Source organism: Chrysochloris asiatica, unplaced genomic scaffold (assembly GCF_000296735.1).
Source record: "Chrysochloris asiatica unplaced genomic scaffold, ChrAsi1.0 scaffold00178, whole genome shotgun sequence".
Classification (NCBI taxonomy): Eukaryota; Metazoa; Chordata; class Mammalia; order Afrosoricida; family Chrysochloridae; genus Chrysochloris; species Chrysochloris asiatica.
The window spans coordinates 3,864,331-3,890,220 of NW_006408696.1; the positions used below are offsets into that span (position 1 = coordinate 3,864,331).

At 49.6% G+C, this 25,890-nt stretch overlaps 2 protein-coding genes across 4 annotated transcripts in view; one reads left to right on the plus strand and one right to left on the minus strand.

The window, feature by feature from the left end:
• The window catches only part of NDE1 (nudE neurodevelopment protein 1), a 48,486-nt gene extending 46,446 nt beyond the window's left edge, over positions 1–2,040 (plus strand). Inside the window, exons 8-9 of the mRNA XM_006871962.1 lie at positions 977–1,128; positions 1,971–2,040. Coding sequence (XP_006872024.1) covers positions 977–1,128; positions 1,971–2,040 — 222 coding nt within the window. The remainder of the gene's footprint in view (positions 1–976; positions 1,129–1,970) is intronic.
• Positions 2,041–4,737: 2,697 nt separating this feature from the next.
• MYH11 (myosin, heavy chain 11, smooth muscle) overlaps positions 4,738–25,890 on the minus strand; it is a 121,484-nt gene continuing 100,331 nt past the window's right edge. For 2 of the 3 annotated variants that reach the window (XM_006871964.1, XM_006871963.1), the window contains 17 exons: positions 25,643–25,814; positions 23,977–24,189; positions 21,998–22,142; positions 19,443–19,649; positions 17,935–18,039; positions 17,691–17,843; positions 17,191–17,439; positions 15,518–15,730; positions 15,030–15,242; positions 14,681–14,842; positions 14,060–14,188; positions 13,724–13,812; positions 13,320–13,443; positions 12,770–12,978; positions 12,028–12,136; positions 11,628–11,800; positions 4,738–4,911 (listed from right to left, as the gene is read on the minus strand). In XM_006871964.1, the coding sequence (XP_006872026.1) occupies positions 4,779–4,911; positions 11,628–11,800; positions 12,028–12,136; positions 12,770–12,978; positions 13,320–13,443; positions 13,724–13,812; positions 14,060–14,188; positions 14,681–14,842; positions 15,030–15,242; positions 15,518–15,730; positions 17,191–17,439; positions 17,691–17,843; positions 17,935–18,039; positions 19,443–19,649; positions 21,998–22,142; positions 23,977–24,189; positions 25,643–25,814 (2,798 nt within the window). In that variant the 3' untranslated portion in view covers positions 4,738–4,778. Of the gene's footprint in view, positions 4,912–7,753; positions 7,793–11,627; positions 11,801–12,027; positions 12,137–12,769; positions 12,979–13,319; positions 13,444–13,723; positions 13,813–14,059; positions 14,189–14,680; positions 14,843–15,029; positions 15,243–15,517; positions 15,731–17,190; positions 17,440–17,690; positions 17,844–17,934; positions 18,040–19,442; positions 19,650–21,997; positions 22,143–23,976; positions 24,190–25,642; positions 25,815–25,890 lie in introns of all 3 variants that reach the window. The other variant, XM_006871965.1, reaches the window with a different exon arrangement.

The following is a 25,890-nucleotide window of genomic DNA, read 5'->3' on the forward strand; positions in this document are numbered from 1 at the left end:
GGTTTGTATGCCCACCTTGGGGTTAGCATGCCACACCAGGACTTCCAGAAGGTTACAGTGAACGGTTTGGGGGGCTCCAAAGGGATAGTCCTGATAGATTTTCTGGAAGGACACAGGACAGTCTTGGGGCCATATTAGGATCTTTTAAGAAAATGGAATACTACATTGGTGAGACTAGAAAGTTAATCAGGGAATTTATTTTTCCCATCACGATAAGGCACCTGCTCATTCTTGAAGGGTATCAAGGGTTGTCCTATGAGACTCTCATTGTGAACCCTTACTCCAGTCACCATGTAGCCCTGATCTTGCCCCAAACTCAGCATTTTAAAGGACCATGATTTGAGTCCCTTGAAGATGTTCAAACTAGTATAAGTCAAAGAGCAGAATTCATTGTTGAAGTGATAGAGCTGTGGGAACAACACCTTCAAATGTGTGTAGACCTAGGTGGCGGATGTGTCTAGATACACTTGCTTCACGTTTTGATATTTTTGTTTCATAAAATGCTCTTTATAGCAATACATTTTGACTTCCACACCCATGCAAGCAACGTGTGCATACACACACGGGGAGAGGGACTGACTGATTTCCTTAAGGGTTGGTTCACACAATTGTGGGGGCGTGGTCAGAATTTGTAGGTCAAGCTGCAAGCTGGAGATTCCTACTAGCTCACAGGATTTGGGGGCAGAGCTAGTCACAGGCTGGGGACATCTGCAGACCACACAGCGAGGCAGGGTGCAGAGTTGAGAGAGGGAGGTCTGCCAGAATTTGTGTCTGTGTTCTGAAGCCGACCACACCTTAAAGCACTTCCATTTCAAATGACTGATGTTGTTACAGGAATTGATAACATTGCATTGTATGACTTCATAGTACAAGATCTGGTTGTCTGGTGTTTGGCAAAAGCGCTAAGAATCCGAGCCTAGCATGAATCCATAGTTAACATATCAGATGTGAACCATCACCTCATGTCTCTCTCCAGGCCCTGGAGTCCAAACTTGCATCCTGCAGGAACTTCGTATACGATCAGTCCCCAAACCGAACCAGTGGCCCAGCTTCTGGGAGGGGGAGCAAGAACAGAGACGGCAGTGACAAACGGGTCAGCAGCATCAGCGGGCCTTTGGGTGATAAAGGGTTAGTATCTTCTGATATAGCCACTAGGTGGGTGGGTGGGTAGGTGGGGCCTCTAATCCCCAGCCCGTACCCATTTTTCAGAAGGTTGTAATATTACGTCAGCATGCTTTATGTCTACCCCTCCTGTGAAGCAGATGGGCTGGTGTGCTCTAGTTTGGGCAAACAGCCAAGGAGAGTGGGGTTTAGTTTGGATTCGGATTCGCTGAACGTGTGTTTGGGAGTTGAGCTGCAAACACTGCCTTGCTTCTGCCAGAGAGCAGGGTAGTTAATTTTAGTCTTTAAAGCCTTTAAGAAACTGGCACTAAATTCTAGGCAGTCACCCGATTGGAAAATACAAGTATGACCTCAGGTAGCATCATTTATTTTCATTCATAAAGAAAACTAGGGAAGCTTTCAGGTTTGACAGTTTTGTGTAAAATACGAATGGCTTCAAAAAGTTCACGGAAAATATATAAAAGAGAATGGACTTTTTCCATGAACTTTTTGAAGCCGTCTCGTAAGCCCACCGTCTCCCCAGGCCACAGAAATGTGATGGGTCTGTGGCAGGCTAGCGGCGGGAGCTTCAGAACTGGTTTTTTCCTGATGTGCACATGGCGTTCAGACCTTTCGAAATGGGCTTGTTGTGGGGGGAGGGGTTCTGAGCGTGGACTTGTGTTCAGCTTTGGGACTACCAAAGATAGACAGCGGGGTACTTCCCGTTGTTTTACTTGGAGGGACCATTGGGACTTGGCAACCCGTTGTTCCGACTCTCTTGTTGTTCAACCTTAGAACTTGTGTGCCTGGTGCTAGCCAGATTACAACAGCTGTTGCCTCCAGCTTAATTTGGTTTGCTCTGTCTGAAGGTTGGGAAAACGCCTGGAGTTTGGGAAGTCGTCTTCGTCGGCCCAGGGTGTAGTCAAGATGTTGCTTTAGGAGAGCCGCGGAAGCTGGAGCTCTGGTGGTGTTCCCAAGTTGTCCCGTCACCTTTCTTCTACTCTTTAAACTGTTGTTGTTTTTTAATTTTTCTAAGTTTGAGGAAAAATAGCAGCCCCCGTAGTTAGCTGTGTGCTCTATGGGCCAAATATGTGACTTGAGGCTGTCAGCAGTGGACCCTGGTGTTCATCCTCATGAACGGTGGTATGAGGAACTCCAGCCTTGTTTTGTGTTACAAAGGGGTGGGGACAGATTGGACCTTCTAGAAAGAGCTCTCAGATGGGGGTGATGAGGCCAGTGTGGCCGCTAACCCAAGAATCCCGTCCTCTCAAGAGGTGTTTTAATGTTTGGAGACTCCATAAACGTAGGCATCGTTGCGCCCATTCCAGAGGATCACTGTGCCTTTTTAAGCTCTTACCCCCAACCTCCATGCGCCTGGAATTTTCCAGAACAAAACACCCAAGGCTTTGAGAAAGGACTGGTAGATTGAAATCATGTGTAGGGTTAAAGAGTGAAGTAAGCACAAGCCTTCCTTAAAGAGTAGTACGCCCCTGAAGAAGCGTTTTAACCCGCAGTGGGTGCTGTGAATGGGTGCTCATCGCCCAGTGCTGGGAAGCTTGGGTTCCTTTCCTGGTTTGAAAAGGCAACTCCAACAACAGTCCTTGTGTTTGCATCTCCATATGTGAAGGTCACCTGATTCATTGACCTTGTTCTTCAGGACTGCACTACTAAGGCCCTCGAGGTCCAGAAGCTGAGGTCACACACACACACACACACACCCAATGGGGGCCTGCAGGAGCACTAATGGCAGGACGTAGGTGACGAGGAGAGAGATGTCTCCCTGACGCTCACACTCTCCTCTATTGTTAAGTGTTGTTGAGTCATAGTGGCCCTGTATAGGGTTTTTGAGGAGCAACTGGCGGATTCGAACCACCGACCTTCAGTTCAATGAGATGCAAACACGGGAATATTGTTGGAGGTCGCCTTTCAAACTGGGAGATGAGCCCAGGATTCCAAACACTTGGCAGCGTGTATCCATCCTCAGCACTACAGGTTAGAACTAGTGTCTTTCCCATTGTCAAACTCAAATAAAAAAAAAAAAAACCCATACACTCACTTTACAGCTTGCTCATCACCTAATGACCTTCCTTTGGGTACTAAGGTATTTAAAAAAATACAACACAGCAAAAGCGTCTCCAAATTGTAAACAGAACCTCGTAAGCACCACCGAAGGCCCGCAGGAGAATTAAACTACTGTGCTTGGTCTGCTACACTCAGAAACCTCCATAACGTCTGTCAGTCAAAGTGTGCTTTTATTTTTTTTTAAAGAACAATAAAATCAAGAGAAACCACAGTCCAGTTAGTTGGTGGTGGTGTGCTTAATGCTGCTTCACACGTTGGTTCTCCTGTTGGCACACGTGGTGATGGGGAATGGTTTTATCTTTCATTTTTAACCCGGTAAGTAGCTAAAAAAGAAATGCTCTTTATAAATTGCCATTCAAGTCAGCTTTTTGGAAACATGTTAAGGATATGTTCGTGTATCATTAAAGGCACTTTAGCTATTGAGGAGTCCGTTGAGTCTAAGTTTCCAAATTTCCTCATTCCTCCAAGCTGCTATATGGCACTGGGCTGGTGTGTGTATGCATGTAAGAGTCCAGATTGAATGAATGACTGAGACACTCAGTATGGAGGAGGTAAGAGGCCACTGCCTATGCGGGTACAGCTTTAAAGAGTTGTTAAAGACAGAGACGCTATGTAGACAGCCTGCCAACCTCACCAAAACTCTGACCTCTGCTGGGTGGAAGAAGGCAATAGTAGAAGTCTCTGCTCTCTCAATATTACTGATAAAGTTGTTCTGGGTTATTAATGGACAGTCTAGAGGGCAGTGCTGTGCTAACCCCAGCTCACCCACTCTTGGTGGCCGAAACCTCCTCAGATGTCCTCAACTTTGTATCTCTCTGTCTCCTTGAGAGAAGATCTTGGGCAAGTTAGTCTGCCTCCCTGGACCTCAGTTTCTCTACCGATGCAGCAGGAGCCCTGCTGTTCTAGGGGTGTCATGACGATGGAACGAGAACACCTCATGTTCTTTCTTTTGCTCTACAGAAGACTGCCCAACAGAAAAGCTGACTACATTCTAGTGATTTATAACCTTTTATTAGTGAAGGTGTCCGTAAGTACAATCGGGGTGTATATAAAACAGTGGAACATTCCTGCTCTTACCCATCTGAGCAGAGTGTCTTTTTTTTTTTTTAATTCATGTGACTAAAAAAGGCACTTGGTCTCGGTGAAGTATGTGAATCAGAGGTGTAACCAAGAGAGGAAAAAAAAAAAATCCTCGGGCCAACTCAAGGAACTGGAAGAGTACACAGGACAGGGAATGGTTTGGGAGCGGGGGGCATTGGCACCCCATCTTGTTGGTAACTTTCTCCCCAGTTCACGTAAACTAAGTTGCCAGTGATTGGTTACTGTGAATATATTTTTCTAAACTCAAAAGTCTCTGCACAATTGATAGAAGCAGAGAGAGGGTGTGTTTGTGTTTCCTGTTGGGTTTCTTTCATCAGCAGAAAATGTAAATTTATATCCCAAACCCAGGTGGTGGTTTTGTACTCATGGTGATGGGTGTCTGTGGTGTTTGGGATTTGAGAATGGATTTAGACTGTGCTAAGTATCCTCTGGGTTTGTTGGGGGTCTTGTTTGTTTGCTTTTTTCCCTGCTGAGGTACACAGCTAGCTGGTTGCTTATTCGCTGGCTTTGGTTCCATTGAAATCGGCATCACGAGCGTCCATCTCTTCATCAGAACCTTCTGCGTTCTCAATTACTCTCCGTCCCCCAGACCTTCTAGCAGGAACAAAAGAGGTCTCGTTTCCTCGCCTGTGGGTTTCAAAAAAACATTTCCTGAACGTTGGAATCAATTTTTTTTTTTAAGTAGGGCAAAATCAAACACAAGTCATATGCAAATACTCAGGTTGAAGTCAGCCAATTCTGACCTAAGGTATGTACTCAGTTTGAAAAGGACAAAAAGTAAGTTTTTCAAAGCAAAATCATTTGCTTTAAAAAGAAAAAAACAAAACTACTGACTCAGCCGTGTGGTGACCCACAGCCTTCTGATCTACAGCCTTGTATGGATTTTTACTTTTCATTGTGAATTGGGTGAAGGGAGATGGAGATTTACTCCTACCATGTTTTTGCTTCAACCTCTGGGACAAGAGAGAGCCGCCCAGTGGCTCCCAGAAGGGGAAAGTGGACGGAGGAGTGGGACAGGGTGCTCGCTGGCTAAAGAGCAAGGCTGTGCCCTCTGCCATTGTGGGGCTTCTTGGCCCTAGTTCCACCAGCGCAAGATTGTCCTTGGTTATTTTGCTCGCGGGGTAGGCACTGTGTGTGAATAGATGCTCAGTGAGTATTAGAAAAATAAGTTACACATGGATACTACTCAAGGTGTATTGTAGCTCTAGCTAGTAGGACCCCTCTTTCTCAGTCTTTCTCTCCTCTCCCTTTCTTTGGTCCTGTTGGATACCTTCTCCGAGTTACCACACAGGCCTGCTAGGGCTGATCCTGTGAGGTGAGATTTTGGGTGGGACGTGGCGGCGGCTGAGGTGGGCCGGAACAAAAGCCAGATCTGCCTGCAGTTAACTTCTGCTGTTTGGAAGAAACAGCGTAACTTCAGAATTACTGGTGAGCCCGCCCCTACCCCTACCCCCACCCCCGGGACCCTGTTTGACCCAGATTGGTGTCCAGGCTTAACTCATGTTAGGGTATCTCAGAAGAAAGCAGACTGTGTAATGAAAATGACCTGTTCATCGCACAACAGGCTGTATGGAGAAGCCACAGGGTAAGCCCACCCCAGTTACCAACCCTTTAGTCAAAAGAAACGACGCAGACAGGGAAGACTGGAGGCGTAAGCACGGCTCAGAGATTCATGATCGCTGACAATGGGAGTCCCAATATGAGCCTGCAGAGGCTGGTGCTTCCCAAGGAGCAGCAATCAGGAATAAATACTTAAAGTTGTAGCCACCCCATCCAGAGGGTCTTAGACCAGCCCCACTCACTCCAGGGAAACTCGAGGCTCCAGCTCCCTGAGGACTGCCTGTTGGTCTCTCTGGAAGTGACCTTTCAACATCCTCTCTTTAGCACTAGCTTCCCTGAGAACCTGGATCTGACTGAAGAGTCCCAAAGGGAGAGGGGTGTAGAGCGCATCAGGTGTAGTTCACATTGACTCTCTTGTCTGTATAGCTCCTTCCACCTCAGCCCTCCAGTGGCAAAACCAGTGAGACGCAGGGAGGAGGATGGGAAACATTATCTAACCTAAGCTTCAAAGCTCCACGGGCTCCTGTTTTGCCTCTTAGGAGTCAGAATTCTGTTTGTGAATTTGCTTCCTTGATCCTTAGATTGTAAGTCCTTCTTGGACCCCATTCCCACAAGGCAGTCTGTTGGCTCGGGGACCTTTCTTAGAGGAGCCTGGTTTCCACCCTAGGGAAAGGCTAACTCTCTTGCCATGGGAAGGAAGGGACCCCTCTGAAGGTTTTCATACAGGGGCTGATCCTAGAGAACTGGGATGCTCTGCATGGACTCGAACTTCTCCAGTGCGCTAAGTACAAAAGGGTAAGCACCTGGGGCGTTGCAAGGACTCTGCTTCCCTTCAACTGCTGGCTCCTTCCTCCAGCCTGCCCTAGCTTCCAGCTTATTCCTGTGATTCCCGTTAACAGGGCTTCCGAGCCAGCATATGCTGCTGACGTATCTGCTCCCCTGTGAGAGCGACTCTTGCTAAGCCCTTGCCCAGCTTTAAGTATTTGGGTGGCGACAGCGAAGCTGAGATTGTCCAGAAGAGAAGGTGGACATAGCTGGGGCTTGTTTGGCCTCTCCAGGGGTGGGGAGAGGGAAGCCAGGTCCCAGCTGCCTAACTTCACATTGAAAAGCTGGTTCGAATCCAGAGTAGAGACTTGGCTCTCTGGGGAAGGGGCCCCTTGGGCTTCCTTGAGTCGTGAGTGACCATTCCCTTGACCTTGAACATGCCTGTGAGGCCTCCGGACAAGGCACTGAAGCGCTTGGTTTTGTAGTGCCCGGCTCCCCCACCCACTGTCCTGCCAGTCCAGTACGCAGAGACGTCTGCGCAGATCTCGTGCAGCCGTGGCATTTGTACAACATCGCAGTGAGTGTTCACTTCCTTCGCAGCCATGTTTGTAAATGCTTGACTGGGGGAGGACAAGACTGGGCCCTAGTTTTAGGCCTGGCTGCGTGACCTGCGATTTCTGATTTGTGAACCAGACCAGCCAGCTCAAGATCAAGTACATTCTCTAGGCGTGTACCTCAACAGTGGAGCATGGTCACAGCCACTCAGTGGGGGTCTGGACTGCACAAGTGGGGAGAGCCAAGCTTCTGAGTGTTAGGAGAGGCCCTCGCCAGGCAGGTGAGAGAAAAGCCACATACATAGCCCTGATATCTGATCATACTCAGTGACGCGGCCCTGTGGGTGCTGGATCATTTGTCAAGGTGCCCTGAAGAGGGGAAGGAAACATGGGTCAAGAAATGAGGTTTCAGAGTTGTGTTCATCTTGGTTTTGATTTAAAACAAGTTTTGAACAGAGAGATCCCAGCCTTCCAGTTTTGTAGGTATCTCAGGAATTTGCAAGGTACGAAAGGAGAGCAGGGGCAATGGGCAGAAAGAATATGGTAACTCAGCAGAACACACACGAGCTGCAAAGCTGAAGGCTCGATACCTGGCAAGTCATTGCGGAGTTTCCTGGGGGAGGGGGCCTCTGAAACAGAAAGAGAGGCCCTGGTGGTTACCAGCAGCAAAACCAAGGCACCCGATGAAGTACATTTTTAGTCATTCAGGCACTTTGAAGTTAGTCTTGCAGTGAGGCCCCTGAAGCCAAGAGGGTTTATTGGACTGGCACACAACACAACAGTGCTGTTTTTCATCACGTTTTGTTTTTAACAACGTCTGCTTCAAACTCCTTTAAAGTCAGACTGTTGCCTTTCATCATACAAACCTGGTCAGGAAGGCTTTAGGGGTAAGATAGTCCCAAAGGTCAGTGTTGGAAATAGAAGCTGCACAGTCACGGGAGAGCCTCCCGCAATGGCATCTGACTTTGTGATAGTGTGTTGGGTCTTATGGCCCGAGAAAGGAGGTAGAGGTGGAGATGCCTTATGCAGCTCACGTTGGAGGTGTCTGGCCCCATGGCAAGTGACAGAAATGTTGGTCAGGCTTGAAAAAGAGCCTGTGTTGAGATTTAGGAGGCCCCTGGTTAAGTGCTCAGCTATTAACCGAAAAGCTGGCTATTTGAACCCACCCCAGAGGTCTCTGAAAGACGGGCAGTCTGTTCCTAAAAGAACACAGCCTTGGCAACCCTGTGGAATCCCGTTCTAGTTACCACACATGCGGGTGCCAGGAGTCAGAATCGATTCGATGTCGACTGCTTTGTGCTGAGACTGACCTTAAACAATGACTGATAAAGTGTGAAACTTGTGGGTAATTCTCTGCTCACTGGCCAAGCTTATTCAGAGCCCTCAATTTCGTGCCTCCCGAGACGGGCATGGCAGAAGTACGTCTTTCGACCTTGTTTAACTCTAAGTGAGGACTGGCAGATATGGTTTGATAAGGGTTGGATTGCATTGTCTAGCTGGGCTGAACACCAGAGGGGGGCTCTGTGTGTACTAATAGAATTGTTGGGCCCAAGCTATGGGGTTCGATCGGCCAACTGTCGCCCCACCACTCAGCCCAGCTCCTAGCAGACTCTCATTTGGTTGTGTGTTGAGGGCAGAGTCTCTCTTCGCAGTGTAAGAAGTTTGCTGACTCAAACTCTAAACCCTGTGAGCTGCTCCCAGGGTCCTTGCTGTACCACCGAGACCTTGCAGGTTTCCATTCCATTATGGTGCCCTGAAACAGCCTGTCTGCTCCGAAGTTGGCTTTTCTGGTTCTACTCTGATTCCCAAATGTGTGGACTTGTATTATGAGAAAGACAACCCACTCCCTTTAAATGTGTCTGTTTGGTACTCCCTTTTTAACGGAGATATAGGTTTGGGGCAGGAGGCCACTTAGCTAGATGGGTCACATTGTTTTCACTGGGATCTAGTACGCTGGTGGTACTGGTCCCACCGTGTAGGGGTGGGAAGTTAATTTCACAGAAACTAAGAAGCGATGTAGGCTGAGACTAAGACAAAAGGGAGGAGGAGGTGTCATGAGAACGCAGGGGAACATCACCCATAATTCATTTATTGAAGGGTGACTGCCCAGCATGCTGCTAGACACCATGGATGAACACAGACAACTTCTGTGCTTCCAGAGTTTACAGGCTGAGAGGGAAGACCGACCATCAATGAAACATGTAGAATAAATGGTGTGTTAGGGGGTGACGTGGCTTAGGAGAGCGGGGCGCTGTAGGAGTGAGGTTGGGACTGTAGACAGGGTGACTTTCCAGTAAAGGTCCTGCAGATGTCTGGGCGAGGATCATTCCATGCCGAGGGAACAACCTGTACGAAGGCATCGAGGCGATGTATATAGAAGTGAGGCAGGTAATTTAGGAGCCGGTGGACTCGGACAGTGTGGACCTCATGAGACCAGTCATTGTAAGGACTCTGGCTTGACTCTGAGTGAGGTGGAAGGTCCTGAGCAAAGGAGGGACCACATGGCTTGACTTTCATTGACCCTGACTCTAGCTGTTGTGTTGAGAAGAGACTCCACGGGGCAGTGTGGAAGAGAGAGACCCAGTCGGAGCCTAGGATGAGAGGTGACAGCTGGCTTGTACCAGGGTAGCAAGTAGTGGCTGGATGGACTAGATTGTTCAGGTACAGCAGACCTGGGTTTTCTGGGCTCCATGTGGAAGATACAGGAGAGAAACAGAAAGATGACAAAGTTTTGCTCTGAGTTAACAGCAGCTGGCATGGGGTTCGGGGTGGGGCGTGTAAGACGGGAGATGCCTATTAGACACCTCAGCGAAGATGCCAGGAAGGTGTGCAGTTCTTGCAGCAGCAGGCTCTGATTCATTGAAACCTTGTTGTGTGTGTTGCTGTATTTGACCCTGTTATCGGTCATCTCATGGATGGTCTCTTTGCTGACACAGGAGACTAGTTGCAGTTACAAAGGAGTTTGCCAGGAGATGAGAAGATGGCACCGGGGGCAGTACAGTGCCAAGGAGGTTTTGTCCACAGGGCTGTTGCTGACTGGAGTGGGTTTGAGAGAGATCGGGGGAGAAGACCTACAGACAACAGCTGCTTTCGAGCAGTTCGGCAGCACTAAGAAATCTTTTAAGCTGTTGGAGTGATTCAATGAGAGGGAAACCATGCTTGTAAAAGAAAGAGGTAAGAACTTCTGGAGTAAACAAGAATAGTGGTTCTAGACAGTTCAGCCCCAGAAATCAGCAAGTGGGTAGTGGGAGCTTGTGTTCATTTCCGATCATTTCGATTTCCCAGTTACACGGGGGGGTCAGGGTGAGAATGGAGAAGAGAACAGTCAAAAGCAGAAAGCAGATCTCTAGAAGGGGAAGGAGCCCTGTGGCACAGTGGATGAGCACTGAGCCTGCTAACTGAAAGGTCAGCAGTTCAAACCCACCAGCTGCTCAACAGGAGAAAAAGTCTTGGGAACTCGACATGCAGTTTCTATTCCATCCTCTAGGGTCACTCTGGTCAGTATCAGCTGCGGCACACACCAACAGGAGAGGGGCCATACAGCATGACATTCGTGCTCAAGCATTGGGCACCCTGTTTCTGTTTCTTGCTGCTTTCAGCTGCCATTGTGGAAAAGGTGGGGTCATGAGAATGACCGACTACAGGCTAGAAGCTGGCCAGGATGGTTAAAATTATTCAGGACTGGGCACAGTAGGTTAAGCACTGGATTGCTAACCAAAAGATGACAGCCACTAGCCACTCCATGGGAGAAAGATGAGGCTGTCTTCTCGAAAACTCCAGGAAGCAGCTTTGCTCTGTCCTGGAGAAACCCTTGAGTTGGACTTGGACGGCAGTGGGTTTAAAGGGTTTAAAGAATAACTGGTAACCCTCAGGTAGTAAGAGCATGGAGGAGAAAAGGGCAAGAACAGAGGCTGGGTCTCTGCTGATGAGAGAATCTAGAATCACAGGGTGTGTGTGTGTGTATATGTGTGTGTGCAACACAGCCCTGCTCTGGTTACAACTGTGCCACCAAGGGGACACTGGACAGTGGCTAGAGTCATTCTCATTGCTACTTAACATCCCATAGAGCACAGGATGACACCCCCTCCCCCTCCCGACTCAACAGAATTTTATCAGTCCCCAAATGTCAGTAATACGGAGATGAGAAACACAAGCGAGAACATGAAGGGAACCTTGAGAAAAGCGGTTGGGAATAGACACTTTGCAGATGTTGAGGATCTGATAAAGAAAGGTTTTACAAGTCAGCAATGTTGATGTTGTGTTTCTCCTCCCCACAGGAGGCTGGGGTGGGAAACCCATTGTAAAAAACATGGAAGGTAAGCCCCTTTGATATAGATGGGCTGTTTCAATGCCAGGCATGCACCAGGGTGTGCTGAATAATACTGAGCAGAGAGGCCAGGGGGCCATGTGCACACAGCCTGAGAGCCGCCCACCCCCCCAATCTCTCCCCCCTAGGCGTTTTACCTGAGCTTGCTCTTGAGGGCATTCACCTCCCGGCCCATGGCCTCGTTGCTCTCCGTGGCCTCATCCAGCTCCCGCTGCAGCTTCCTGCGGTTGGCATTGATGCGCTGGGACTCTTCCTCTGCCTCCTCCAGCTGCCTCTTGAGCTGTTTGACCCTCGTGTTTCCTTTCTCTGCCTGTGAGGAGAGCACACGGGGGTCAGCAGGGCACAGGAGATGCTGAGAAGGCCCGTGCCGGGCAAGGTTACAATACCCACTACAGTGGAGCTCATAGCAACTCCATAGGACAGAGTAGAATTGCTCCAAAGGGTTTCTGAAGCCGTCAGCCTCATCTCTCTCACACTGAGTGGGTTTGAACTGCTGACTTCACAGATAGCAGCCCAGGGCTCCGTGAGCAGGCTTACCTGCTCTTTATACTGCTCCGCCATCTTGCGCTCGTCCTCTACCTGCAGCAGGACCTCCTTCAGCTTCTTGTCCTTCTGCTTCAGTGACTTGGCGGCTGCCTGCTTCTCTCTGACACACACAGAGACGAGGAGCCCATTAACCCATGGGGCAGAGGGTACATAAACCTGACAGACCATCTCACCCCCCATGAGTACATTTTCTGAGCTCAACCAAGAATGGGCAATTGGATTGTCATTTTATCACCAAAAGAATGAAGTACCATTTCATGCTACCCCCATGGGTGATTCATCCAGAACAGGCCCATCAAATCCACAGAGACAGAAACAAACTGGATTCATGGGTGCTTAGGGCAGGGGAAGACTTGGGGGTGATGGTTGCTGCTGTCTGTGGACGCTAAAATCCCCCACATCGTACACTGAATGGGCGTGACGTCCGACCTCAGACAACTCCTAAGGAGCTAAGAAGCCCTCCCATTTGTGTGCTGAATGAGTGGAGACCTGGGCTTTATATTCGTTTCATTTGTTACCATGATGTCCCTACAAGCACAGGCAGAAAAGCAGTGGAATGCCTCGGAGGTGTGGCTTGGGCCAGTCAGCCTCTAGAAGCAGCTCGCAGGTCAAGTGCACCTGGGTCTAAGGCATCAGCCCTTGGCCAGGTTCCCCGTTCAAGTCTCACTTCGTACCTACAGCCTGGGGTTGGCCATGTTGTCTTCCACAGGCCAGAAGACCTCCCCAATGTTACCTGGCCTCCTGCTCGACCTGCTCCTCCAGCTGCGTGATCTTGGCCTCCAATGCCGTGATAGTGGACTTGAACTTGGACTTGACCGCTCCCTCCATTTCTTGGAGTTTGCTTCGGAGCTCTTTGTTCTGCCGCTCCAGCTGCTGCCGTGCGCTCTCATTCTTTTGGGCCGCGCTGCGCTCCGTAGCCAGCTCGTTGTTGAGCTGCTCAGCCTGGGGACCAGAGAGAGGCCATGAGGTGGGTGTGAGGAAACCATGCTTCTGAGGTGATGAGCCACTTACAGCTCAAAACGTGCCTGTTCCTTCCTGCCTCTTGTCATCTGATGCACTGGGGCCAGTCACGTGATGGGTCCTCCATCATACAATGGGTAATGGGGGTGGGGGGTGCCTTCATCCAGAATGCCACTGAGGGCCTGCTCTCGGTAAGGAGAGAGCCAGGGTCCACCCCTGTGACGTGCGGTCTACTGAAGGGAGGACTCACAAGGGGCCTTTAGGGCATGCCACGGAGCCCCGGCTGGAGCCCTGGCCCTGCAGCAATCTGTGGTATGCCTTACCTGCTGCGTGGCTTTCCGGAAGCGGTCACTCATGGCTTCCATGTTGCCTTGCTCCTCCTCCAATTCCTCCTCCAGCTGGGCGATCCGGGCCTCCAGGCGGCGCTTGTCATCCTGAAGTGCGTTCCTAAGGGAGATACCACCCCCACAGGCTCTAGTCTCACCCTGGCTGGGAACACACCCGCTCCCAGCCCTCATTTTACACGGAGGAAACCACCGAGTCTAGTTGGAAGCTGGGAACAGGACCTGCACCTCGTGCATCAGGCGTGGGATGTGTTCTCCTGACACCTCCCAGCCTCCTGGTCTCCACCTTGCAGCTCATCCAGCGAGGGTCCACAAGGCTCTCCCCTCTGCCTTTGAGTCTAGAGCACCCCTTCTCGCAGTGCAGGGGCGCAGGGGCTCCGTACCTTCCAGACACGCTGCTGGCCAACTCCTCTGACAGCTCCTCCTTCTCCAGGTCTGCCTGTTTGCGAGCCCGCTCAGCGGCTGCGAGATCCTGGGGGGCCGGGAAGGACACCTGCTGTCTTCTGGGGGACCGTGGAGCCCAGTCCCTTCCCACCACAGCCCCCAGACTGCAGCCACCTTGGGGATGGTGGTCCTCCAAGCTTACAGATGCATCAGGAAAGCATGGACCTTTGAAAAGTCTTACAATGGGTAAGCCCATGAGGAAGGTTGCTGGGGGCCCAGAAATCTTGAAGGCACCACTCTGAGCCCCGGAGGCTGTCCTGTCCAGAAGGCATTACCTCTTGGAGCTGCATGAGGTCAGCTTCTAAGCTCTTGGCTTTCTTCTCATTCTCTTTGGCTGTGGCAAAGATCTCGTCCCTGGATGCTCGGGCATCTTCTAGCTCTCTCTGGAAGTCCTTCATCTGTGCCTGTGTGAGTCCACAGAGAGGATGAGGACAAGGTAAATGGTCCTTACTCAGCCAGCTCACCCTTCTAGGCCAACCCCAATGGGAGTCCCCAGAGGAGTCCCAGTTACAGACATTGCTGGGGGCACCATTTACGGTGGGCCTGTCTGGCATGATCAAGAATCTGTGGATTCTGAGAGCAGTGGCCAGAAGTCTAATAACAGGGCTTGATCCAAGGACAAGTGCACTCAGCTACTGAGGTTCAAGTCCACCCCGAGGCAGTTTTCATTCTACTTCTGAAAATTCAGCCATTAAAAACCCCATGGAGCACAGCGGTACTCTGTCGCACATAAATCACCATGAATCCGACTTAACAGTAACTGGCTTCTCCAAAACTGAATGGTGATGGAGAAATCCCAGCCGAACTTGTACCAAAGTCAGAGACCATCATCGTTCTACGTGTGCACCTGCCTGTGGGGAGCTGGAGCCACCTTCCTCCCACACGGCTTCACCCACCTGCAGTTTCCGCAGCTGCTTGATGGCCTCCTCCCGCCCCTTGATGGCCGAGTCGGCCTGTAGCTCCAGGTCCTTCAGATCCCCTTCCAGCTTCTTCTTGGCCGCGGCTGCCAGGGCACGTTGCTTGCGTTCGTCTTCCAGTTCCGTCTCGTACTCGTGCAGCTGGGTAAGGGAAGAGCACCAAGTGCTGCTGGGTTGTACCCTGAACCCCATTCCTGCCACCCCCACAGCTACCTGCCAGGTAGGTGTGCTCATCCCCAGGTTGCAAACGAGAGAAGGTGTCCGTGCAGCTGGGAGTGGTGATCGGATCAGACCAGGCTGCTCTTGCTCCCCTCCCAACATGGCCTACCTGCCTCTGGAGTTGTCTTCGCTTCTCCTCATTCTGTTCATCCCGGGCTTGGAGATCTCTCTCGAACTGACCCTTGAGGGCCTGCATGTTGACCTCCAGCCGCAGCTTGGCATCTTCCGTGGCCTGCAGCTCATCCTCGAGCTCCTCCAGCTGGGTCTTCATCTCCTCCATCTGGGTCTCCAGGGCGCGCTTGGACTTCTCCAGTTCATGGACCTTCAGGTAGAGAGGAGCACGTTTTCTGGGAGGGCTGCCCACCCCTGGCCAGAAGCAGCTCGCTCAGGTCAGGGGGTGGCACTGGTTGCAAGCAGCCTGCCTAGCTTTGAATCAACATGGCCCCGGGGAGCACAGACCAGAGTCCTTAACTAGGAGCCCAGCCATGACCCCAAACCACTCCCCACCGGAAGACTGCCTTCAGCCCCTGGTTATTGCTTATCAATAACCAAGAGGTTTGAAATGTGGATAAGCAACAACAATAATGAGTGACTTACATTCTTGCCCACATCATCCTTGGAGCTAACCAGGTCTTCCATCTCAGCTTTGAGCATCTTGTTGGTCCGCTCAAGTTCTTCCTTGGCCTCTAAAGCCTCTTCTAGGGCCCGAGCCAGGGACAAGGCCTTGGTTTCCTTTTCCCTGGCTTCTGCTTCAGCTCGGTCCCTTTCATCCGCATACTTGGAAGAGATGTTTTTCTCTTCGGCTAACAACTACAAAATAAGACCCAGAGGTAGACACTTAGGCTGGCTTTGATTCACTGGGGGAAGAAACCTGTCTCCTACTGAATGTATCCAGGGGTGGGCATAAGTAATGTGGCCCTCTACAGACATGGTTTATAATCCTTGTGCAATCTTAGGAGGAGCCAGAATGAGCTCAACATCTCCAAAGTTGCCCATGTTGGTTAGTCAAAGCAATGTGTAATCCTGCCAGAGATCAATGAATTCATTTGATGTTTCATGGTCAAATGCCCTCTCAGCCCCAGTAGGTGGTGGTGGTTGTGTGCTGTGGAGTCAGTTTCTGACTCATAGAAACCCTGTATAGGGTTTCCGAGGTTGTAAATCTTTATGGGAGCAGAAAACCTCACCTTTCTCCTGAGGAATGACTGCTAGTTTTGAATTGCTGACCTTGAGGTTAGCAGCTCAACTCATAACCACTACGCTCTCAGAGCTCCCAGCCACAGTAGGAGGTGGTGAATATATGGATGGAAATGTACCCAGCTATCACTGGGCTTGGAGAAGCAGCTCAAAGAACTCACCACCCTGGAGTGAATTCATCTTTAAAAAGACGGAACACCATAACATCCAAAGACCAAATTTGCAGAAGCCCGCCCGTGAAGGCAGCAACCTTAAACCCATCACTAGGTAGTGAAGCAATGAAGGATGAGCTGACTGATGAGCAAAGGGGAGAGAACCTATGGACACTCAGCATACCAAGGCCTCTGGCAGTTGGCCTCGTGGTATAATCCAGAAGTTGATTTGTAGAATAACATTTGAATTATCTGTCAACTAAACCACATTTACTGAATTTGGATAAAATGGATTAGAAATTGGTATTTAAGTGTTTGGATCATAGAGGTGTATGCATTTATCAGAACACTTAAGATGAGTGCATTTCATGGTGTATACATTTTAAGGAGAAAGTGTAGAGATGCCTGCCATTTTGCATTGCCTGTTGGTAGATAGGATTCATCGTTAAGAGTAACTGATCCAGCAGCTAGAATAAAATGTTAACAATTGAATCCAGGTGGGTATGCACCATACAATTCTTTCAACTTTCCTGTATGCTTGAAATTTTTCATAACGCAATGTTGGGGGAAAGTTGGTATTTAAAAAAAGTATAAACTTTGATTTGCTTGGAATGTTCAGTGCACACTCCACTATTTGTTGAGCAAGTAAAATAAACGATCCTCATTCCTTATAGGACTAGACACTGTGTCTACAACTGGCCCTGGTAGTGGTATTGTAGAGAACCCCACAGTTCTCAAGGCCCCTCTGCTGTCTTCACTCTGAATGAGGAGTCCTAATGTTTCCTGGTCAAACAAAGCAGGAGGACTTTCCATTGCTTCCAGCAAAGCAGAAGAAGAGATTCAGAGGCAGACACCCCAGCCACACCTGACCCCCACAGCAGCGTCAGTGAATGAAGGAGAGGGCACTCCTGCCGCCCGTCCTACCTGATCAAACTTCTTCTGCTTCTTTTCCAGGTTGGACACCAGTTGCCGCTGGTTGTCCAAGTCGACGAGCAGGTCGTCCAGCTCTTGCTGAAGCCTGTTCTTGGTCTTTTCCAGTTTGTCATAGGCAGCTGCCTTCTCTTCAAACTGCTGGGTGAGGCCTTCAATTTCCTTCTGGAACCTCTTCTTGCCCTCTTCCATGGCTTCCACGGTGCTGGCAAAGTCCTGCAGCTTCTTTTTTGAATCGGACAGCTGAAATGGCAGTATCCAGGGTGGACTGAGAGGAAGGCCGCTAGGTGATCCCTTTCCCCACAAACCCTGAGAAGACAACTTTCTTCTCATTGGAGAAAACCACCGACAGGAAGAGACCCAGCAAACCAGGCACAATGGCGCCAAGTTTCTACTCTTAAACCATCAGAACACACACCGTCTCCACTGGAAGACCGTAAGCCCAGAAAAGAATTGAGAGGATCACGTCTGAAGCACGGACGTGTAGCCGGCACCTGTATGTTCAGAGTTGATATGTGGCGTTCAAGATTCTGCTTGGCCTCCACCTCCTCGTCCAGCTGCTCCTGCAGGCTGTTCCTCTCATCCTCCAGTTGGCGCAGCTTGGTGGACACATTGAGTTTCTGCCGTGTTTCTTCTTGAAGAAGCTCCTACGAAAATGATACAAGGAGGATTCCAGGGACCCACCCCCCAGGAATGTGATGCCCCAGGTCCCCCTGGATGACACGGCAGGATACTCACCTGGGTATCCTGGAGCTGGGATCCAAGGGATGCCACATCCTTGGCCAGTTTGATGGCCTTCCCTTCTGCATCATTGAGCATGCCTGTGACACTCTCCACTTCGTTCTGAGGGCACCAAGAGAGACAGTTAGTTGGAGCCTCTAAGCAGTATCGCAACCCTCATGATGAGCCCTTTTACTCCAAACCCATCACGCAGGGAATGTGTGGTACCCACCGGTTGAGAACAGGCCCATGGGGGCATTAAACCCTGATAAAAAGTAACCTCAGGTTACTTAGACTTATTACTTAGGCCTCCGAGGAAGTTCATGGCCTATAGGATGGGATCCCTGGCTCTCAGTTCTAAGAACCTGTTAGAACTCTAAACTCTATTGATTGGACCCTGATCCCCCCAAATGGATCCTGGGTCCTTGCCAAGTTCAGCAGATGCAGCAACAGGTCTGAGTCTGGACACTGAGAGAGGCTCTGGACTTGGCCACTGGTTACCATAAAGAGGAGATACAGGAGGGTACCTGAACTTTCGGGACCCTGTCCCACCAGCCCTCTTCCTCACCCTATTATCTTTGTGCGTCTATACTGATCGTTAACAGCGCAAACCAAAGACAAAAGGTGGAAGTCCCTCTGCTGCATTTTCTGCCATTTACTCGGGGAGATACCAGTCTGCTGTCCATCCTATTCCTATTTACAACATAAGCATCGGTTATTGGCTCTGGTCCTCAAGGTCATGGCTTTGTTAGGCTAGTAAAACCATTGCTCCCAATGCTATGTGGGAAAATCATCCTCACGCTGCACCCTACCCCCTTTGGCCTACACTGAAAACATGAAATATTAAAAGTTTAGCTCTAACCCACGAATAATCAAGTCAGGCGAAGTTACACCAAAGATAACCACACCTTGTCATTCTCAGTGTAAAATCTATCGGTGGATCCCCATCACTCAGGGTAAGACCAACATGTGTATAATAGGGCCTCAAAGGCTCGACACCATCTGACTACAACCTACCTCCGTCATCTCAGGTTGTACGACTACTATCAGTTGGACATTCCAACGGACTGGCCTTATTTGATCTCTTAATGTTCCCGCCCACCACTGGGCCTTTCATATGCTGTTTCCTGTCAGATAGACCTCCTTGGGGAAGCTGACCCTGGTCCCTCTCAGTCCCAGGCTAGGGCCTCAGGTTACTTAGACTTACTGCATTATGTGCCTTGCTTTGCTGGCCTAATCTTGTATGCATTTGTGTGATTAGAATGCCCTCAGTCCTCCACTAGGCTGGAGTCCAACCAGGCTACAGCCAGAGTATTTTCTTCCTTGCTGTTGTGTCTCAGGATTCAGCACAATGCCTAGCACACAGCAGGTGCTCAAATACTTACTTGCTAAAAGAGCAAATGATTTTTTTTTTTTTAAAGATGAAATTGAATAGGGTGCCCCATCTTGAGGACTGTAACTAGCGGGAACCAACCAGCTTTGGAGTAAGAGAGACGGGGAGGAGCTGCATCCCTTGGCCTCCTCACCTGCAGCTTGTGGACCTTGTCGGTGAGCTCGGCGCGGGCCCGCTCGCCATCGCTGCACTTGGACTGCAGTTCCTGCAGCTGAACCTCCAGTTTCTTCTTCTTGTGCTCCACTTCCTGCTTTGCCTGGCTCAGAACCCGCAGCTCACCGGCCAGGTCTGCGTTCTCCTTCTCCAGCGTCTGCTTGTTCTTGTCCAGGTTCGCCTTGGCCTGGTCAGACAAGCAGAGGAGAGGAAGGGCGTCACTGCTGTGGCTGGGAGGGCAGGGTGGAGAACACACTCACCAGGCAACCGTGTCAGATTGCCAACCGGCAAGCCAAACTGCCTCCTTACTGATTTGGCCCATTCAGAACCCCACCTCCCCCTTTTATCTTTTTTTCTTATATTTTTAAATTAATAGCCAACATTTTAATAAAGAAATTTAATGTGATAATCTGGATTGCTAATGTTCTGTATCATGACTAGGCATGGTGATACATGTGTGTACATTTGTTAAATTTCCTTGGACGATACACTTAAAATTGGTGACTTTTACTGTACCATATTGTTTCGCAGGTAGTACGCCTAGGTAAATTACACAGCTGTACAACATGTGGCGCCATACAGTCAGCACTCGACTTGTTCTTATGAAGTGCTGTCTAGTCAGTTCCGACCCATGGTGACCCTGTATAGGGTTTCCGAGGAGCAGCTGGTGAGCTTGAACTATGGACCTTGCAGTTCAAACAGCTTTGCAGTCTGTTGCATTGACCCACAGCGCCACACCAGGACTCCTGAGAACCACAAAGTCGGCAGTTCATACTCACAAGCTGCTCCTTGAAAACCTTATACAGGGTCACTATGAGTCAGAACCAACTCGATGACACTTAACAACAGTATACATATAGATAACTGGTGTGGTGCTGTGGAACAAGCAGTGGACTACAAACCACAAAGTTGGTGGTTCATATCCACCAGCTGCTCCTCAGAAACCCTATACAGGGTCACCATGAATCATAACTGGCCTAACAAGAGGGTTTCCAGGCTGCACATCTTTATGGGTACAGAAAACTTCATTTTTGTCCAGCAGAGTGGCTGGGGTGTTTATCCTATAGCAAGCGCCACCTGGGCACATTGCACTCGAGCACGTGGCGACGCAGTTCCTGTTAGCAGCTAACATACACTGCAGGTGGTATAAATTAGTCCAGACTTTCAGGGGTTCGACTCAGTGGGCTGTTCCAAGCTAAAAAAAGCCAGAGAGAAGCACCTGCTACAGAACAATTCCAAGTAGTGCTGTCCTTTACAGTCCCAGATCGAGCCCAACAAAAGGAGAAGAGAACCACAGACTCTCAAGCTGTGCCAGAAATCTGTGTTGCCACTGAGGTAAAATAATGAGCTTGCTTTCAATCTGCAGAGAGATCAAGGTGAACGTTGTTAGCTGTTGTTAAGTGCTGTCAAGTCGGTTCCAACTCATAGTGACCCCATAGGGTTTCCAAGTAGCAGCTGGTGAGTTTGAACTGCCAACCATACAGTCAGCGCTTTATCCCACAGCGCCACCTGGTACCGGCATTCCATAAATTTAGATTTGTTGTTACGTGCCATTGAGTCAATTCCAACTCATAGCGACCCTATATAGCGTTTCTGAGACTATTCGTTGCGGGAGCAGAAAGCCTCATCTTTCTCCCAAGGAGAGGCTGTGGACTCGAACCGCAGACCTTGTAGTTCACAGTCCAGTGCTTATTCTCTGGAGCCATCGCTCTCAACTAAAAGTTTCCTGCAGAAGCTGCTGATTCACAAGGAGCAGTATGTTGTGGACTGGAGAAGAATCGATGCATTTGAGTTACAGTGTTGACAATGTTGAAAAGCACCATGGAGCGCCAGAAGAAACAAATCTTTCTTGGAAAAAGTACAGCCAGAATGCTCCTTAGATGTTAGGATGGTAAGACCGACTTCCGACAAGTTATCAGAAGGGACCAGTCTCTGGAGAAGGATATCTTGCCTGGTAAAGTGGAGGGTCAATGAAAAAGGAAGACCCCCAATGAGACGGATTGACACAGTGGCAGCAGCAGTGGGCTCACACGTAACTGAGGGTGGTGCAGGACTGGGCGATGGCTCGTTCTGTTGTGCACAGGGGTCACTGTGAGTTGGAACCGACTTGATGACACCTAAGGGCTCTGCAGGGGGACAACGCTTCTTGGATTTGAATCATGTCTGCGCCCTTACTAGCTGTGTGACCTTGAGTAAGCCTCTTCTACTCTCAGCACTCATACCTTCTTCACGTGTCCAATGGGCTTCCTAGTAGCCCCCTCACCTGGGGGTTGTGCAGATTCATGGACGGGCTAAGCAGGAGTCTGTACAAGTTTCTGTTGGACCCATGTTGTTAGTAGACAAGTCTATTCACGTGTGTGAAGTGCCCTTTCAGAAGCAGACCCACCAGTCTCTAGGCACCTCTGGGTGGGTTCCAACTGTCAACCTGTCGGCTAGTAGTCAAGCCACCCAGGAACTCATCCTTCAGTCCCTGGGCTTAGGTACTTGAAGCTGTCATGCTGTGCCCTGTGGTCCTAGGGGAGCCCCGTGACTCACCCTCTTGAACTGCTCGAGCTGTTCAGTGAGCTCCTCCACTGCCTGCGTGTGCTTCTGCCTCATCTCCTGGACTTGCGCCTCATGGGACCGTGTCTCTTCATCCAGGGCTCTCTTCAGCACAGTCACTTCCTGCTCCCTCTTGGCCCTTGATAAGGAGAACACACAAGATGTGGTGGAGTGGAGACAGGTGTTTGTGCAGGGGACAAGAGCTCAAGTCCCCACCACTGCCCTCCCATGCTGTGTGACCTTGGGACAATCACCTAGCCTCTCGGCCTCAAATGTCCTCAGCTGCACAACACATCATGCTACCTCATCAACGTCTTTCATAGGGCCATCCAAAAAAAAAAAAAAATGCACAAAATAATACTGCTGAGAGAACTCTGAGCTGCAAAATAGTCCTCAAATGTTTACTCCTATTCATAGAGCCAAGGAGCTCTGGTAGCGTAGTGGTTACAAATCGGGCTGTGAACCACATGGTCAGTAGTTCAAAACTACCAGCTGTTCCACAGGAGAACGAGGAGGCTTTCTGTTCCCGTAAAGATTTATAGCCTCAGAAACCCTATACAGGGTCGCTATGGGTTGGAACCGACTCCACGGCACGTAACAACATTCATAGAGCCTGCTGTGGCACTGTGGGTTAATGCGCTGGACTGCCAAGTCAGTTTGAACCACAAGGTCGGCGGTTCAAGCTCACTAGCCACTTCTCAGAAATCCGATGCAGAGTCGCTATGGGTCAGAAAACGACTCGATGGTACTAAACAATTTATAGAGCACTTACTATGTGGCACTGAGTCCCTGAGTTTGCAAAAGATTAAGCACTCATCTACTAATAAAAAAAAACTGGCAGTTTGAATTCACCCAGAAGATCCTTGAAAAAAGGCCTGACCTTCTACTTCTGAAAAGCCAGCCACTAAATCCCATGGAGTACATAACCCAGAACATGGCATCGTGACTATGAATAGACTTCAATGGCAATAAATGGAGTTTGAGTTTACTAAAAATGAACCAAGCCCATCAACCCCTCTAATCTTCACAGCAACCAAAGAGGGGCAGGTATGTGATTATTTCAGTTTTACAGGTGACAGAAAAGGCAGTCCTATCAAGTTCTGCCTCTCACAGTTTTTACTGTATTTGTTGAGTGAATTGATGATCTAGTTTCCCTGGGTCAGCATTTATTTTCAGACAAGCAGTCTGATTCACAGTTGTTGCTATGTGTTTGTCTGTAGTAGTAGCTCTCAAAACCCAAACCAATCGGATAATTATTTCAAATATGAAAGTTGAAAAACACACATACAGGGGGGCTTCAAAATTTTCATGGAAAAATTGAATGAGAAGATCATGGAATTTCCTACAAACTGTTTGAAGCCCCTTCATAGGTATGTATTCATATAGATGGATAAGATGAATGTTATTTTTGAAATTAAATACAAAAATTTACATTAAAAATATTTGCTGCTAAGTGGACCCTGATTCCTGGTGCCCCATATGTGTCTGAGTAGAACTGTGTTCCCTGGGGTTTCCATTGCCAGCCTTTCAGTTGTTAAGTACCATGGAGTCGGTTCTGACTCATAGTGACCCTGTACAGGGCTTCTGAGGCTGTAAATCTTTACGGGAGCAGAAAGTCTCATCTTTCTCCTGCAGAACAGCGGGTCGCGTCAAATTGCTGACTTTGAGGTTAGCAGCCCGATTCGTAACCACTACGCTACAAGAGCTGATTGGAAGGATGACTAGTGTCCACGAAAGGGCAGGAAGGAACATCTCAACAGTGTTAACTGGGGTGCTGAGGGTGATTTTACTGCCGTCTTTGAGCATGCACTAATATTAGGATGCAAAGTCAGATTAGAACTATAGTCTCAGGTTAGAGCAGCATGGGATCCGGACAGAAAGCACAGTGCACGAGAAGCCCCCTGGGTCACACCACTGGCTCATCAGTTCCAGGGGCCTTGAGTTGTGCATCTAGTGGGCGGCTACCTTCTCACCTGAGTTCCTGCTGTGTGGCTGTGCTATCCAGGGTATCCTCCAGCTCTGTCTTTAGCGCCTCCAGCTCTTCCCCCAGGTCCCTCTTCTGCTTCTCGGCCTTGTTCCTGGCCGCCCGCTCGGAGTCTAGGTCCTCCTGAAGGTCGGAGATGTAGCCCTCCAGCTCCCGGATCTTCTTCAGAGCGTTGTTCTTCTGCGCAGTCTCGTCATCCAGCCTGCCAGCCAGACATAAGCAGAATGAAGGACCCCCAAGTGTCTTCTGGAACCCGCCACTCTTTTATTGTTTTTATTTTCCATAGTTACAATCCCCTGCATGCATCATCAACCAACCAAAGGGTATACCCTGCAAGCCTGTCCCCACCCCACCCCCGGTCATCAGCACACAGTTGCTCTCCCTCTCTGGGTCTAGAGTCCCCAGCTGCTCCATCGCTCCACGTCATCATCTCTGCCTCCATTTCAGCCATTACTGCTTCTCTGGGCAGGGTCTCGCTCTCCGCTCTTCTCCCTTGATGGTCCTAGGGACCTCTGCTCCTGGACTGCAAAGTCAATCACTCCCCTCCTTGCTACAAAATGTCTACCTTTACATTTCCAGCCCTCACAATCAGTCCTGATAACAATTATTCACTGTTGTATCACAAGAGACCTATCCTCATTTCCTTTCATCAGCCCAGCCTAGACAGATTTGGAACCCGCCACTCTTGTCAACAGAAATCAAGTGTGTCCCACTGACGGGCCCAAGATGGGAGACATTCATGAAGGAAGTGAGTGTCCGGCTGTAGCCTAAGAAACCGGCCACTGATGGGGATTGTGTTGAAAGAACACAAAGCACCATTTCAGACGAGCAAGGTGCCTGCTGACCCCATGTGTTACAGAGAACAGCTCCGTAGGGTTTTCTTGACTGATTATCACAGAGGAGTCCTGGTGTGGTGCTGCAGGTTAAGCACGGGACGGCGATTTCTGTTTGAACCACAAGGTTGGCGGTTCAAACCCACCAGCTTCTCCTCAGAAACCCTACACAAGGTCACTATGTGTCCAAACCAACTCTACAGCACTTTATCAACGATTATTACGGAAGCAGATCACCAGCTTTTTCTCCCATGGTACCACTGAGTGGATTAGAAGCACCAACTTTTCATTAGTTGTTGTTACGTGCCACTGAGTTGATTCCAACTCAGAGCAACACTATATAGGGTTTCTGAGGAGCATCTGGTGGGTTTGAGCTGCCAACCTTGTGGTTAGCAGTCCAATGCTTATCCATACAGTACCTACACCAATAGATGAAGACAAACCATGTATGCCCCTCAGTGGCCTTTGTGTGGTTGACAGTAGACCTTTCTCAGATACTTTCTGCAGGTGAAACAATTCTTTCTTCCATTTGTCCATCTGCTGAAAGTCTGATCCAGCAAAGCACTTGACTAGGCGCTGCTTGGGGAGACGTTTAGGGCCTGGTCTAGTGAACATGAGGCCCGAGAATGAAGTACTGTTCACACTGCAAGGAGCTTCGTGGAAGAACCAGTGGCTGGTTTTGACCATGATGGTTTTGACATGAAAAGGGGCAGCAATAGGCGATAGAGCTAATATGGGTCAGACTGCAAGGTGGGTGGCTAAGGAACTGACCCGGGCACCTAGCCCAGGGTCACGCGAACATACGCAATGGTCCCACGCTACCTGGCCAGGGCTGCCTGCAGCTCCTCCTCCTTCTTGGCCAGCTGCATCTTGAGCTCAGCGATCTGGGCCTGCAGGTCAGCGATCTGCTCGTGGAAGTCGCTGGCCTCTCCCTCCAGCTTCCGCTTCAGTTTCTCCAGTTCCTGTCGATTCTTCTCCTCCTTCTTCAGGCGCACTGTGAAAAGCCCGGGCTGGTTGGAGTGGAGGCTTGGGGCATATGCACCCAAGGCCCCCACCAGCTCAGCACCACT